At 43.6% G+C, this 17413-nt stretch overlaps 1 protein-coding gene across 3 annotated transcripts in view; it reads right to left on the minus strand.

The window, feature by feature from the left end:
* SH3RF2 (SH3 domain containing ring finger 2) overlaps positions 1-17413 on the minus strand; it is a 297259-nt gene that overhangs the window by 133820 nt on the left and 146026 nt on the right. For all 3 annotated transcript variants that reach the window (XM_063928116.1, XM_063928115.1, XM_063928114.1), the window contains exon 4: positions 1519-1614. In XM_063928116.1, coding sequence (XP_063784186.1) covers positions 1519-1614 — 96 coding nt within the window. The remainder of the gene's footprint in view (positions 1-1518; positions 1615-17413) is intronic.

Raw genomic sequence — 17413 nt, forward strand, 5'->3', positions numbered from 1 at the left:
TCCCACTCTGGTGGTGGCTTGGACTCACTACCTGAGTGGTAATACTGGGCTGCGGTCGGGATTCCGACCTCCGGCATTTTCCCTGCTGTCGGGATTCCAGCATTGGTATCCTGAACGCTGGGATACCGACAGGCGGTATATTAAACACTTCCCCTTCTAAAATGTAACTGCAGTTACAATGTTACGGCTTGTTCAGAGATGCATGCCTTCACAGCCGCTCGGATTTGTATTAAGACGCCCACTGGAGGCATTTGAGATCCGCTGCCTCTGTACGAAGATGCAGCTAGTGGACATATATTGGTCAATAACTGATCTACCTGTACTCAGTATCCCCATGGAAGTAAGACGCTAAAGGCATTGTAACTGCATACAAGGTTGCAGCCACAAGCTGTGACACGCCCCCGAAGTGGTGAGTAGCCACTCCCCCATTACTTACCACATCGTCTCCGGCTTTTCACTTGCTTTGCAAAGAAATCTTCACTGCAACCACTGTCACATGACCACGGCACATATGCAGTGCAAATTATACGCATGGGCAGAGGCAAAAATCCAACGCTCATCGCGTCCATCTCTATATCGGGCCCTAAGCCTGAAGCTCCCCCTATTATATATTCCAATTGTAAAAAGCAACAGAATATGCTGTGCTATATAAGAAACTGTTAATAATAATAATTAAAAAATAAAAATAAAATAATAATAATAATAATAAGATAATGTACGCTCCCAGTACAAAACAAAATGCAGGAATATTGCAGAGGATGGAAAACGCATTTTCTTAAAGGGATGGAAGCAGAGTTTCACATACAGAACAGGATGTACTAAGCATTGCATCCGCCTCTTATCAGGTACATACTGGTGTAAATAACAAAGATATGTACCTATAAATGTGATCAAGATCACAAAGGACAGCTACTGTAATGAGCCCTACGCATTGCGCAATCCGCCGCCGAGCTGCCCGACGGCGGATACAGCTGACGGGCGACCCGGCGGCGGGGAAGCAGTGACGGGGGGAGTGAAGTTTCTTCACTCCCCCCGTCACCCGGCTCCATAGAAGTGCAGGCAAATATGGACGAGATTGTCCATATTGGCCTGCATGCACAAGCGATGGGGCACCAGCGATGAACGAGCGCGGGGCCGCGCATCGTTCATTGCTGGTGCCTCCACACTGAAAGATATGAACAGTATCTCGTTCATTAATGAACGAGATCGTTCATAACTTTCACTAATATCGCGCAGTGTGTAGGGCCCATAAGAGCACATACACAGAGTGATGTGACTACTGCCGAGGGTGAGGGAATTGCGGAGAGAAGCCTATAGACTTCTACTGAGTAATGCCACCCAAAGATGGCGTTATCCACCGGCTCCAAGCTCCTGCTCTGACCTGGTGAAAAATCAGAATGACGAGAGAACATTACACACGTGAGAGGTCTTGTTACCTTATGTATTGAGTCACCCTCATATATCACAATATATCTTACATGGTAGAACGCCAGAGATGATGCTGTATGTGCTTCATACCTCTACAAAGAGTAAGGGGAAAATCCCCACTTGGTCACCCAGCTTGCCTTCTGCCCAGTGGTCATCCACTCTCCGTATTACATGGATAATATCATCCTGTAACAACAACAACATATTATTTGGAGCTGTGGCTGATACAAAGTGATGATACATTTTATAAAGCACATGTTTCTTTGGTGTAAAATAGAACATAGGGGGTCATACCGAGTTGATCGTAGCTGTGCTAAATTTAGCACAGCTACGATCATCTTCCCTTCCTAGTCTGCCCCGCATGTCAGTGAAACAACCCCCCCCCCCCCCACACACACACACAAATACAAAAGCATTGCACAGCGGCGATGCTTTTGTATTTCTGGAGTAACTCCCGGCCAGCACAGCTCCTGCGGCTTCCCGGAAATTGTTCGTCGCTGCCGCTGGCCGCAGCGGCTGCGTGAGACATCACGCAGCCACCGCGGCCACCCCCCCAATGGTCCGGCCACGTCTGCGTTGGCCGGACCGTGCCCCCTAAACGGCAGCTTAATGCCACCGTCCAACCCCCTCTTGCCCAGCGACCGCCTCTGTCTCAGAGGCGATCGCTATGCAACAACGACTGCCATGCGCCAGCGCACTGCAGCGCATGCGCAGTTCCGATCCGATCGCTGCGCTGCGAAAAAATTTCAGCGAGCGATCGGGTCGGAATGACCACCATAGTTAGCATGCATTTGTGTATTAAAAAAATATGAGGAAAATATCATGACAGATCCATTTTGATGGCGTCCTTAACTAACAACATGTACTATTTAAGTAGTGATAATCTCTGACAAGCAGTGATGCATGTACTCACTATAAATGTATACTGTATGTGATTAGGGTTGATATGGCGACCTATTTTCTTTTGCATGTAGCATTAAAATTATTTAAGTTTAATGACCAACACTTTCCCTATAACAAAAGGAGCGCTTAGGCTGCAACAACACTGCAGGCATGACATGGAAAAGGTGATTCCCATTAAATGTAATAAGTAACTAATAGTATTTTTTTCTCTCTTGGCATGGAATTGCAACAATCCTTAGGAACACTATTGCTGTAGTATACACATGGCCTTTTTTCAACTAAGGTTAGATGTAAAATTGCACACATTTTTGACCCTACATGTTACATTGAAACTTTTCTACTCTCCTTGAATGTTTGGGAAACCCCTTCAATTTCAGGGAGCTATCCCAGAATCCTGAGAGAGTAGCCATCCTCCAGGAAGAGCGTGGTCAGGAAAAGCTTAGATGTAACTAAGGAAGCTCACCCAAGCCCCCAATTATTTCCTCATACAGCATGCAAAATTAATTACTGCTATCTTCCAGTGCGGAACTCTCAGTGACAGTGGAAGCACTGGCCTCCAGGCTCCACAGTTACTGCTAACTACTGTCCTTGCTCACAAGCCCCCTTGGTAGCCCCCTTCAGCTGAAGAGTCCTGGAATGTGTGTCATAGCAGCAGCAGCAGAGTGGGGCACATCTAAGTGTGTAGAGTCAGCTCTGTTTTATATGATGAAAGAAAGGAGAGTTATAGTTGTTTTAAGGAAGTACACAAATTGTTAAAATAAAAAACTTTTAGGGGGGTCGTTACCAAAGCTTGGTTATAGATAAAACTGTGAGAGATAAATTAACAACGAATCAGTTCCTAATTGTCTTTTCTCAAACACAGCCTGTAAAATGTAAGGAAGAAGCTGATTGGCTGGTACTTTATTTCTTACAATTTTATCTCTCTCAGAGCTTTAATAAAAATCCTCCTCAGGTTTCTATTTATTATACTTTGCAGCCAGCACCCGAAAAAAAAGACTCCTTATCGCTGCAATTAGCTGCAATAAGGAATCTTTATTCTCCAAGATGTACTATTGGCAAGTCTCTGGGATCGTGGCTTCAATAGGCGCCAATCCCAGTGACCACTGAGAAGTAATGTGATTGCATTGTGATCACATTACTTCCTCCTTTGCCCCCTCAGCTGTGCTACTACGTATGATCATCCGGGTGCCTGAACGTGCGCCCCTGCTAACTATGATATCAATGTTACTTTTGGAGACTAAACAATTTCTAGTTTTTGACCGTTGTTCTGCTGATTGTATAACTCTATGGACTTTACATTAGCCAAAACATTGAAAATAAGGATTTTTCCATTTCAGCATCATATAGGTATTTTAGGTTGGAAGTTAGTCAATCATCCAGCGGTACTATTGCGTAATATACCCCTCCTATCAGTTTAGAGGTGGGATTCTTTTATTTTCTTATACATACTTTGTTGTTTTCACTGGGACTAGGGGTACATTTACTAAAAGTCGATTTTGATAGATTTTTGGTTGATTTTTTTGGTTGATCTTGTTTTTAAGGGTCTAAATCATACATTTACTAACAGATGATTTTTGACATTGTTTAAAAAAATTACAAAATCATCTCTTATTAAATGTGGAATTTAGATCCTATAATACAAAATCGACCAAACATCGATCATCGATCAAACAAAGACCAAACATCAACCCAAATCGATTTGTAGTAAATGTACCCCAAAATCCCACATTTATTAACAGATATTTTTTTACATATTTATTTATAAGGATATCAGAAATCATATATTAGTAAATTTATGTGTTATTTAGACTTTGAACACACAAAATCTATCAAAAATCGATCCAACATTGACCAAAAATCATTCAAAATCGAGGCAAATTGACTTTTAGTAAATTTACCCCTTGGTTTCTATTAGTCGAATGAAAAACAGCAACATGTGAATTGCAGAGCACAGTACTCTGAGCCATGTTTTGTACAGCCTGTAAAGCTTGCTATCACTTGCCTGCAGAATGTGCCTGCACTGTATGCTAATTATTCTTTATACTCCAAGAAATTTCCCCAAGTGATTACTTACGCATAGGAGTTTTGATTGCTCCATTTAATTTATGCCAGTAGCTAAACTCTCTGAGAATAACATATTTGCATTGTCTAAAACACGAGTCTCAGGCTGTGCAGACTTACATTATACAGAGGAAAGCTTAGACAGAGGAGGTACACCCCTGTACTGACAACAGAGATATGAACCGGAATACAACAATCATTTTTTCTTAGAAATACTTGGTTGTTTCTACTGAAAAACAGCAACATGTGAAATGCAGAGCACAGTACTCTGAGCCATGTTTGGTACAGCCTGTAAGTCTTGCTACCACTTGCCTGCAGAATGTGCCTGCACTGTATGCTAATTATTATTTATTTTACAAAAACTTTCCTAAGAAATTACTTGCTCATAGGAGTTTTGATTGCTCTATATAATTTATGCCAGAAGCCAGGAGCGCAAGTTTATCCCAGTTGCCCGGAGGCAAATTGGAGTTTGGTGCTCTTAAAATAAAGGGATAACAAAAATGGAGTGTGTGTGTGTATACTGTGTGTGTGTGTGTGTGTATATATATATATATATATATATATATATATATATTTATCTATTCATTTATTTGTTACCAGTTAACTATATAGAGCACACATATTCCATATCGCTTTACAAAGAATAAGTGACCATTCACAGTAGTCCTTGCCCTAGTGGAGCTTACAATCTACATTCCACATGTACACACACACACACACACACACACACACACACACACACACACACACACACACACACACACACACACACACACACACACACACACACACACACACACACTTAGGGCCATGGTGGAAATTAAACCCATGACCTCAGTGCTGTGAGGCAGTAATACTGAAGGGCCATACACACTAGAAGACATGACCAATGTAAAAGATGAACAATGTGGAAGATGAGCAATTTCCCTTGAACTTCCCAGAGCCCTGACAAATGAAATTGAGGGTACACATTAAGCAATTTTTCAAACAATTGAAAGACGAAAGATATCTTTGGAATGGGCACATTATTTACATATTTTTATATTGGAGAGGCATTTCTGGGTGTGTGGGCAGGGCTGTAGAAGGAGAAACCAATTAAGTTTTTTTCACCCACTGCTCCACAAATTTCCACTGTGCCACCAACTTAGGCCCTACACTGTAGATGTACAGTCTTTGTACACTGTGATCCCGCATGACAAAAGTACTGTATATCTGCAGTCAGAAATGTTCTAATAAGGGACCCTTTGATATGTGATGATAAGGTCAATTTTATTTGTGATTGCTTAAAGTTTGTACTTATATACAACTATTTTTCACATTGAGCATGCAGCACCTCCAACCGCCAACCTGCAATCAACGAGCGCATCGTTGATTGTTAGGACCATACACACTAGACGATGTGAACGATATGTCATAAACCCGGAAGTCCTATCATTGCAAAGGACAGCTGTTACCTCAAGAGCTGTCTTTTGGGATTTTCTTCAAGCATACGATGTTAATAAATGAAATTATGCTTGTCAAGAGTAGCAGGATACATCGCAAGCAAAATGAGACGCTTGATGCATCCCGCCCTCTATGTCCTTTGAAATACAGTAAGCAAAAGGAACAGTAAAAACAAAAATGATTATGTAATTTTTTGTTTTGTCATTGGTGGACTTTTGGCATTGGTGGGATACTGGCATTGATTGGATATAGGCATTGGTTGGATATTGGCATTGGTGGGATACTGGCATTGCTTGGATATAGGCATTGGTTGGATATTGGCATTGGTGGGATACTGGCATTGGTGGGATATAGGCATTGATTGGATACTGGCATTGGTTGGATATAGGCATTGGTTGGATATAGGCATTGGTGGGATATAGGCATTGGTGGGATATAGGCATTGGTTGGATACTGGCATTGGTGGGATATTGGCATTGGTGGGATATTGGCATTGGTGGGATATTGGCATTAGTGGGATATAGGCATTGTTGGTATATCGGCATTGGTGGTACTTCTGTCTCAGAGATTTCAGAAGTCTATTAGACTTTCTGAATGGGGGCAGGGATTGCCATCAGCCGGGGGTGGGGGTGGGGCAGGAATTAGCATAAGAGGAACTGCTTACTTCAGTATTGGTCATGATAAGCAACTCTATCAGCACATGTACGGTACTGTTAACTATTTTTATGTCAATTCTTGCCACCTTTCGACAAGTGCCTATCTCCCAGTATTGTTCCAAAGGAAAGCCGTACAAATATAGTGTATGCAATGCATAAAGGGGTGTGATCACGCCATGTTTGGAGCATGCCACATCTCCAGGAGGTGTGTCTGGTGTTTCCAAAGCACTGTGCTGCCCCAAACCCTTGGGGTGTCATAAGGTGTTTGTGGCAGGCTCTCACCAAGGTAATGTCCCTACTCATGGTCTACAGATGTCTCCTCATACATCCAGCCTCAATACATCATGCAGTCAAGGGCGTAGCTAAAACATGTGCAGGGAGTGTAGTATGGGACCCAGAGCTGAGGTGGGGGCCCTTCCCCTGTCAAAGTTACATGCATTATATACATTTTGCACCATTTCGTGATACATAGGGGCCCTTTCAAACTTTTGCCTTGGGGTCTACAATATATCTAGTTAAGGCCTGGACCTGCTCCTAAAATGGTATAAAATGATCTGGAGGACATTATAATGTTTAATAATATTAGCTGGGGCACTATAATGTGGTATAAAATGAACTGGGGACACTGTAATGTGGTATAATATGAATTTGGGACACTAGGGGGTATATTTACTAAAGAGCAGGTTTTTAGAAGTAGAGATGTTGCCCATAGCAACCAATCAGATTCTAGCTCTTGTCTCCTAGATGGTGCTAGATAAATGATAAGTAGAATCTGATTGGTTGCTATGGGCAACATCTCCACTTTTAAAAACCCACACCTTAGTAAATATACCCCTATATCATAATGTCAATTGGGTGTTGCATAATGTGTACTGGCAGCCCTACAAAGTGACATAATATGAACTGGTGCATTACTATGGTTCATAAAATAAACTAGCACTACTATGCGGCATAACATTAACTTAGGCACTACTGTGGTTTAGAAAATAAACTAGGGCATTATTATGGGGCATACAACTAACAACTGCTGCAGAGAAGTGTCTCTCTAGAAGCATTGGGAAAGAGGACCCTTCAAAATGTTGCTATTGGGCCCACAAAGTTCTGGCTACGCCCGTGCATGCAGTGCTAGATGACTGGCGTGAGTGAGCCGACAGGTCTCGTGAAACTCTGCTAACGTCGCTGGTGTAGACTGTGCGGTTTAATTTGATATGACACATGTATACTGTGTGTGACTGAGACTGTTAAAGAGCAGAACAGAACTTGTATTGGAACAAAGCTGCAGCTGCTACATTGTAGCACTTTGTATATAGATTCAGAGACTCAGTCGCACACATATATACAAGTGTCATAGCAAATGAATCAGCTCAGTCTCCTGCGTTGCGAATAAGATGCATTTTCAGCAAAAGAAAAGCAAAAAGATGCCTGATGCAAGAAGGGGCTGCAGCAGAGATGTATGAGGACACATCTGTAAAACAATTCATAAATTGACTTGATCATAGTGATCAAGTAGTTCTTCTTACTGTCCTTATCTCAAATGCCAGACATGCCAGGCAAACCGCAGGCATCACTTATCACATTTTGTTTTATCCAGAGTTCAAAGTTAGTACAGGTACACCACCGATAATCCGGCACCCTCGGTTCTGGCACTGTGCTGGATTATTGGTTTTGCCGGATTATCGGTGGTAACAGCGAAGGAGGTGTTGGCAGCACCCTGATCCCCCTCCCCTGCAGCCTAATTCTACTGAAAATACATCACACAGCCTGCAGCCCGACTCCCCCCCTGCAGCCGGACTACCCGCCCACAGCCTGACCCGCTGCCGCAGCCTGACTACCTGCCCGCAGCCTGACTCTCTCCCCCATCCACCCTCTGCAGCCTAACTAATGTTCCTGCTGCCTATTTATACCCTCCCTCAGCCTATCTAAGCCCTCCCACATCTTAATTAACACCCACCACCTAACTTCCCCCGGCACCTGATGTGTCCGGATTAAAAGAGGTGCTGGAAAATCGAGGGTCTACCTGTACTGTGTTCCACTATGCTGGGGCCTGCCTGATTAATGTACAATAGCCTGTATATATTCTACTACAATTACTTATTTCTAGGAAAAATGAATAAAAGACTTTCGGCCTATTTATTAAGTCATTCTGCCCTTAAAAACCGCTGTTTCTGTATATTTAAGGGCAGAATTAAGTATCCCAACAATGTAATAAGATAGAAAGCAGGAGATATCAGAGACAGCTCCAGTTTTCTGGCCACCAGCCCTTCCAAGGTGATGCGGTTATGTGATCGGCGGTCGGGAGACCGCCGGTCACTATACCGACGCCAGAATCCCGATGGTGGAAAGCCCAACAGTCGGCATGCCGACTGACAGGGATTATTTCCACTCGTGGATGTCCACGACACCCATAGTGTGGGAATAGAACCTGTGGATCCCGGCATCGGTATGGTGACCAGTGGTATACCAAATGCTTGTGACCCATACCCAACCCCTTCCAGGAGCTGTCACCATACTTTTCTATGGTTGTGGTATTATGTAGCAAGATATACAAAGGCCCCTCCAGTCAGGTGAAGATGATCCCTATTCGTATTGTGTCTTCTGCACATTGCAAATGTGCAGCTGGAAAGTCACACATGCCCAGTAGTCTGGCCAGTAGCCCTGTCTGGGTCCGAACCTGGAAGTAAAGTGATTTCATATGTGATCACTTTACTTCTCAGTAATTGTTAGGGCATGCCCTCACCAGAGCCTTATGCTGGCAATTTGGATTAACAAAATCCAATGAAAATAAATCCTTATTTCTGAGATATACTATATGGGAATAAGTATTCTCAAGTTTCAGGGGCAGACATTATATTATAATAAATGTGCTATTCTAATATTTTAACACCGTATGGCAGCTTGTATTTCACACGAGTTTTCATAATTTACGGTAGAGTTCTCACGTGGGCGGAGGTCATATATAGTTAGCCTAAGCAGAGTATAGTAGAGCATTTCTGCACAAGTGCTATGGCCGTTTTTAATAAGGTAACATGCAATTATGAATTAGATAAAGTACCCCTTTGGAAGAGTAGTCTGGTAAAACGTAAATATGACAAGGATAACAGTTCTGGATCAAAAGACTCACATCGTAACTAGAGGTGTATGGGTAGAATGCCACCCTACAGCGAATAACGCTACTGCAGGGCCACCCATACTTCCCTAGAGCTGGTGAAGCATTGGGGCACTGGTGGCAGGGCTGGTTCAGAGTGGCATAGAGCCCTGTTACTCCCCTGTATAGAATCTCTTCTGTGTGCTAATGTTTAAATATTTCAGAGCTACAAATTCCTTTGTCATTAAAAATAAAAATCATTATTTAATGATCCTTTTATATATAAAAATGATGAAAGTAATTAATTGGGGGCTGGGAATAAAAAATGAGATCAGTGTTAAAGATCTCTGTGACTTCTTAAAATATATTCAGAAAGTAAGAGATGAAAAATTCTAAAAATATATGTACTGTATTAGGAAATTACATATACATATTTATAATGTATATATTGTAACACTGTAGGGGTGCAAGGCGCCTCTTCCTGGGGAATATGGCAGCACGCAGCAGCTGAGGAACAACGCAAGTCCAGTTTCTGGTACAACTGGCCCCGGCCAGTTTTATTGAAACAGAAAATAAAACAAACACCAAAAGAAAATACCTTGCCTGTCCGGCACTAACTAAACACAAGATGTTCCCAACTATCACTAAACAAAAACACAGGGTTCTCCAGTAAACACTGTATAGCTCACTTGTATCCGGAAGCGTGTTTCTCTCACACAGATCCCTCCAGTCTTCCCAGGCAGTCTGCACACACTAATCAGGCTAGCAGCCCTATAACACTCTTACACAGCTGAAACCCTGATTAGCCCTCTGTGAGGCCAAAGACCCGAACTGGGCCCAATGTCTAGAACTCGCCTTATCTCTCTCCCAGAGCCTTTACCCAGCTGTTACAGCAAACTGAAAAGGTACTGACAAAACAAAAGCATTTTTCCTAGAAGTTTTCATTTTCTAAAACATGTAAGACAAGAACCTGGGACAAACATACCTGCCCTCAAACACTATCCCAGTGTTCTTGTCACATATCCCCCTCCCCTGTTTCGACCTAGGGGCCGGAACACTTGTAGCCCCCAAACAGAAGATGCGAGACAATGCATCTGCGTTGGCCAATTGTGTTCCCGGTCTATGTTCGACCGTAAACTTAAAGTCCTGCAACGCTAGAAACCATCTAGTTACACGAGCATTCTTGCCTCTATTTACATACATCCATTTTAAAGGGGCATGGTCTGTCACTAGTCTGAATTGTCTACCCAAGAGGTAATATCTCAAGGTATCTAGTGCCCACTTAATGGCCAAAGCCTCCTTTTCCACAATGGCATACCTTTTTTCATGCTCATTGAGTTTCCTACTCAAATAAATGATAGGGTGTTCGTCCTCATCTCTGGTTTGGGACAGCACAGCACCTATCCCTACCTCTGAGGCATCTGTCTGTACCACAAATTCTTTTGAAAAATCTGGTGTTATCAACACCGGTTGTGAACACAAAGCCACTTTTAACGCTTGGAACGCGTTTTCTGCATCAGGGTTCCATTTCACCATATTTGACTGCTTCCCTTTGGTAAGGTCTGACAACGGCACCGCTGTGGTCGCAAAATTGGGAATAAACCGTCTATAGTACTCAGTAATTCCCAAAAAAGCCCTTACCTGTTTTTTATTCACTGGACGAGGCCAGTTTTGAATAGCATCAATTTTATTCAATTGGGGCCTAATCAGACCTCTGCCTATGGTGAAGCCCAAGCATTTGACCTCCTCCATTGCGAGGCAGCACTTCTTTGGGTTAGCAGTTAACCCTGCCTCTCTGATTGAGTCCAGTACTGCTTGTACTTTAACCAAATGGGACTCCCAGTCTGTACTGTGAATTACCACATCATCCAAATAGGCAGCTGCATATTTTCTATGGGGCCTCAAAATTTTATCCATCGCCCGTTGAAAGGTTGCTGGAGCCCCATGCAACCCAAAGGGTAACATCTTATACTGGTACAGCCCCTCCGGAACCGAGAAGGCTGTTTTTTCTTTGGCGCTATCAGATAAAGGTATTTGCCAGTAACCTTTGGTCAGGTCCAATGTGGTGAGAAACCTGGCTGTTCCCAGCCTTTCTACAAGCTCATCCACACGGGGCATGGGGTATGCGTCAAACTTGGACACCTCATTTAACTTACGAAAGTCATTACAGAAGCGTATGCTACCGTCGGGCTTCGGGATGAGCACTATGGGACTGGACCACTCACTGTTAGACTCCTCTATGACTCCAAGTTCTAACATGGTTTTCACTTCTTTAGAAATAGCTTCTCGCTGAGCTTTAGGAATCCTATATGGCTTTAAATGAACCCTGACCCCTGGTTCTGTGACAATGTCATGTTTTATTATGGTCGTTCGGCTGGGCAGCTCTGAAAATATCTCCCTATTTTGGATGAGAAATTCTTTAACCTGATTGTTCTGATCAGCTGATAATGTCTCTGACACCTTCACTGCGGGAAGCAACCGGGGTGAAGACACCGAAAGGCAAGGCTCCGCTGACAGAGACAACCTATCTTTCCAGGGTTTGATTAAGTTAACATGGTAGATCTGTTCGGGTTTTCTCTTTCCCGGCTGGTATACTTTGTAATTAACCTCATTCACTTTTTCCCTAATCTCAAATGGACCCTGCCATTTAGCTAGGAATTTGCTTTCCACAGTGGGTACCAAAACAAGAACTCTATCTCCAGGAGCAAATTCCCGTATCTTGGCACTCCGGTTATAGACCCTCTGTTGAGCACTTTGGGCCTGTTCCATGTGCTCTCTGACAACAGGTACCATGGCTGCAATCCTATCCTGCATTTGTGTTACATGTTCAATAACGCTTCTATAAGGAGTGGGCTGTCCTTCCCACGTCTCTTTGGCCACGTCCAACAGCCCTCTGGGGTCTCTACCATACAACAAATCAAATGGAGAAAACCCCGTAGAGGACTGAGGAACTTCTATGACGGCCATTAACAAGTAGGGCAACAAACAATCCCAGTTTTTCCCATCTTTATCAACCACCTTTTTTAACATACTTTTTAATGTTTTATTAAACCTTTCCACCAACCCATCAGTTTGGGGATGGTAAATGGACGTCCTGAGGTGAGTGACCTTAAATAATTTGCACAATTCTTTCATGACCCATGACATAAATGGAGTACCTTGGTCAGTCAAAATTTCTTTTGGTATTCCCACTCTACTAAAAACCTGCACCAGCTCCCTAGCTATCGCCTTGGTTGTGATAGTGCGTAAAGGGACAGCCTCAGGATATCGAGTGGCATAGTCGATTATTACCAGGATATACTGATGGCCCCGAGCGGACTTTAACAAGGGCCCCACGAGATCCATGGCTATTCTGTCAAACGGGACCTTTATAATAGGCATGGGAACTAGTGGGCTCCTGAAATGGGGTCTAGGGGCATGATACTGGCATTCAGGACATGAAGAACAATATTCAGACACTTCTTTATAAACCCCTGGCCAAAAGAACCTTTGTAAAACTCTTTCAGTGTTTTTTTCTGCCCCTAAATGTCCTGCTGTAACGTGACTATGAGCTGAATCTAGTACCGTTCTCCGATAAGGCTGGGGTACTACCAGCTGTTCCACCACATCCTCACCCTTTTTGACAATGTGGTACAAGAGCTCATTACAGATGGCCATGTGGGGATACGTAACCCTGTCACCTGGTACCACAGGCTCCCCATTAACAATCTTAACATTCTCTCTAGCCTTTATCAAGGTAGGATCCTTTAACTGTTCAGATGCAAACAGATCCTTTTTTACCTCCAGGTCAGGCACACTTTCGTTTCTAACCACTATGTCTCTGTTCCCAGCAAGAGGGTCCTCAGTGGACTCCCCGTCTGTCACTTCCCCAGCCAAACTGGCAAAAGGCAAAGGGTCAGAAAGTTCCGAAGACACACGTACATCCATACAATCACCGGTATTACCAACTGGCTCTTCACTTCTCACATCTGTTAATAAACGTGATTCCCACAGTTTCCAAAAATGAGGAAAATCCCTCCCTATTATGGCCTTATGCACCAAGGTGGGGACCAGTCCTACTTTAACCATTGCTGACCCACAACAAGTTTCTATATTCACTTCAGCAGTGACATAATATTGGGTATCCTCATGTATGCAAGTTACCCCAATAGGTATTTGCTGGACCTTTAAGGGGTTCACTAACCCAGCTTTCACGAGGGTAACTAAACTTCCTGAATATAGCAAGGCCTCTACCCGGTTACCCTCTAAGAACACATCACACATTTGTTTTTCCAGCTCAGGTGAAGGTACCACAGTACAGGCTAACCTAGCAAAGAAAGACATTCTGCGACATTCAAAGGCAGCATCACATTGCATGGGTTCTTGCATGACTGGGCAATTGGCAATAACATGACCTGGCATACCACATCTAAAACATTTAACCACACGATTATCAACCTGTTTGGGCAACATAGACCGTTCTAGCCCCATTGGCCTGTCTCCAGGGCCAGTGTTTACAGTCTCTCCAGCCTTGTGTTCTCTTAACCGCCCAGCAACGTTTTCCCACGGAACAGTCTTACCAGTCTTTACTGAAGGGCGCTGTTGAGGATCTATGGGTTGCTGGGTGGTCATCAGTAGTTCCTCTGCTGCCAAATACCGCTCTACCATGTCCACTAATTGGTCAGCAGTACCCGGGTTTCCATGGCTCACCCACTTGCGCAGGACCATGGGCAAAGACCTCAAGTAGCGGTCCATGACGACTCTTTCAACCATCTGGGGACCAGTTAATATCTCTGGCTGTAGCCATTTTTTTGTTAGCTGAATAAGGTCGTGCATCTGGGAGTGCGGAGGCTTCTCCATGGCGTACACCCAACGGTGCACCCGTTGTGCTCGTACTGACAGCGTGACTCCCAGGCGGGTCAGGATCTCAGTTTTTAGTTTATCATAGTCCCGAGCCTCAGCAGGGCTTAAATCAAAGTACGCTTTTTGGGGCTCACCTGACAAAAAAGGTGCCAGCAGACTGGCCCACTGCGCTTTCGGCCAGTTCTCACGCTCGGCAGTCCTTTCAAACGTGGTCAGGTAGGCCTCCACATCATCAGCCTCTGTCATTTTCTGCAGGAAGTGACTGGCCCGTATAGAACTAGAGCTGGTCGGAGCACTGACGGCCACATCTCCAACCCGAGCTGCAAGTCTCTGCACCACTTCTGCTAAGGCCTCTCTATCCTGACGCTGTTGCCTCCAATTTTCCTCCATTGCCACCTGCTGCTGTCTGTTGGCCTCCTGCTGTAGTCTCCAATTTTCCTCCATAGCCACCTGCTGCTGTCTGTTGGCCTCTTGCTGAGCCGCTGTAGCTTGCAGCAGGGCTTTAAGCAGTTCCTCCATGTCGACAGATTTTTCAGGCAGCTTTGTAGCTGCTTTCACCCAGGACATATATCAAACCCTCGGGGTGAGTCTCAGCAACTTCACACTGGGCTGTATCTGCATAAACCACCGTTTTCTGCAGGCCTCATAAAGCTGCTGCTTTCACTTATGCGCAGAGCGGCATGCTCGCATTCTCCACCAAGTTGTAACACTGTAGGGGTGCAAGGCGCCTCTTCCTGGGGAATATGGCAGCACGCAGCAGCTGAGGAACAACACAAGTCCAGTTTCTGGTACAACTGGCCCCGGCCAGTTTTATTGAAACAGAAAATAAAACAAACACCAAAAGAAAATACCTTGCCTGTCCGGCACTAACTAAACACAAGATGTTCCTAACTATCACTAAACAAAAACACAGGGTTCTCCAGTAAACACTGTATAGCTCACTTGTATCCGGAAGCGTGTTTCTCTCACACAGATCCCTCCAGTCTTCCCAGGCAGTCTGCCCATACTAATCAGGCTAGCAAGTAGCAGCCCTATAACACTCTTACACAGCTGAAACCCTGATAAGCCCTCTGTGAGGCCAAAGACCCGAACTGGGCCCAATGTCTAGAACTCGCCTTATCTCTCTCTCAGAGCCTTTACCCATCTTTTACAGCAAACTGAAAAGGTACTGACAAAACAAAAGCATTTTTCCTAGAAGTTTTCATTTTCTAAAACATGTAAGACAAGAACCTGGGACAAACATACCTGCCCTCAAACACTATCCCAGTGTTCTTGTCACAATATATATATATATATATATATATATATATATATATATATATACATGAATGGCCCCTGTTCAGGGATGTGAGTATACTAAGTGCACCAAACTGCCCGTGAGTTGCCATCACTGGTGGTACAATTGCCAGCCAGTGCACTGACTGTACAGTGAATTAGCTATGCAATAAGCTGTACAGTGAATTAGCTATGCAATAAGCGCACTGACTGTACGGTGAATTAGCTATGTAATAAGCGCACTGACTGTACAGTGAATTAGCTATGCAATAAGCGCACTGACTGTACAGTGAATTGGCTATGCAATAAATGCACTGACTGTACAGTGAATTGGCTATGCAATAAGTGCACTGACTGTACAGTGAATTAGCTATGCAATAAGCACACTGAGTGTACGGTGAATTGGCTATGCAATAAGCGCACAGACGGTATGGTGAATTAGCTATGCAATAAGCGCACTGACTGTACAGTGAATTAGCTATATAATAAGCGCACTGACTGTACAGTGAATTAGCTATGCAATAAGCGCACTGACTATACAGTGAATTAGCTATGCAATTAGCACACTGAGTGTACGGTGAATTGGCTATGCAATAAGCGCACAGACTGTATGGTGAATTAGCTATGCAATAAGCGCACTGACTGTACTGTGAATTAGCTATATAATAAGCGCACTGACTGTACAGTGAATTAGCTATGCAATAAGCGCACTGACTGTACAGTGAATTGGCTATGCAATAAGCGCACAGACTGTATGGTAAATTAGCTATGCAATAAGCGCACAGACTGTACAGTGAATTAGCTATGCAATAAGCGCACAGACTGTATGGTGAATTAGCTATGCAATAAGCGCACAGACTGTACAGTGAATTGGCTATGCAATAAGTGCACTGACTGTACAGTGAATTAGCTATGCAATAAGTGCACTGACTGTACAGTGAATTAGCTATGCAATAAGTGCACTGACTGTACAGTGAATAAGTTATGCAATAAGCGCACAGACTGCACGGTGAATTAGCTATGCAATAAGCGCACAGACTGTACAGTGAATTAGCTATGCAATAAGCGCACAGACTGTACAGTGAATTAGCTATGCAATAAGCGCACTGACTGTACTGTGAATTAGCTATGCAATAAGCGCACTGACTGTACAGTGAATAAGCTATGCAATAAGCGCACAGACAGTACGGTGAATTAGCTATGCAATAAGTGCACAGACTGTAGAGTGAATTAGCTATGCAATAAGGGCAGAGACTGTACAATGAATTAGCTATGCAATAAGCGCACAGACTGTACAGTGAATTAGCTATGCAATAAGCGCAGAGACTGTACAGTGAATTAGCTAAGCAATAAAAAGTCAGGTGAGTGGGTCATCAGTGTATGCAAATAATTAACTTAAAATGAATGAAAGGAGTTGTATTTCATTCTGATCTGCCTTTGACCTAATTGTTGCTGAGTAACCGCAATACTTTCTAATCATAATACAGTACTGCACGAGAAGAGCAGCTACAGATACAAAGACAGATAGAGCTCATAATTTGTGTATTAGGTAGCTAATCTTGTAAATCATGGCAAAACGCCTCGCAGCCACTTTCTAGCAGTACTAATTAGAATGAGTGTAGGGAACAAAAGGAACCTTCTTACCCAGTAACTGCTTGGTAAGGATTTATTAAGCAGTGAAAATGTAGAAATGGCTGTAAAAAAAAAATTCTTGCAAATT

This window comes from Pseudophryne corroboree, chromosome 6 (assembly GCF_028390025.1).
Source record: "Pseudophryne corroboree isolate aPseCor3 chromosome 6, aPseCor3.hap2, whole genome shotgun sequence".
Lineage (NCBI taxonomy): Eukaryota > Metazoa > Chordata > Amphibia > Anura > Myobatrachidae > Pseudophryne > Pseudophryne corroboree.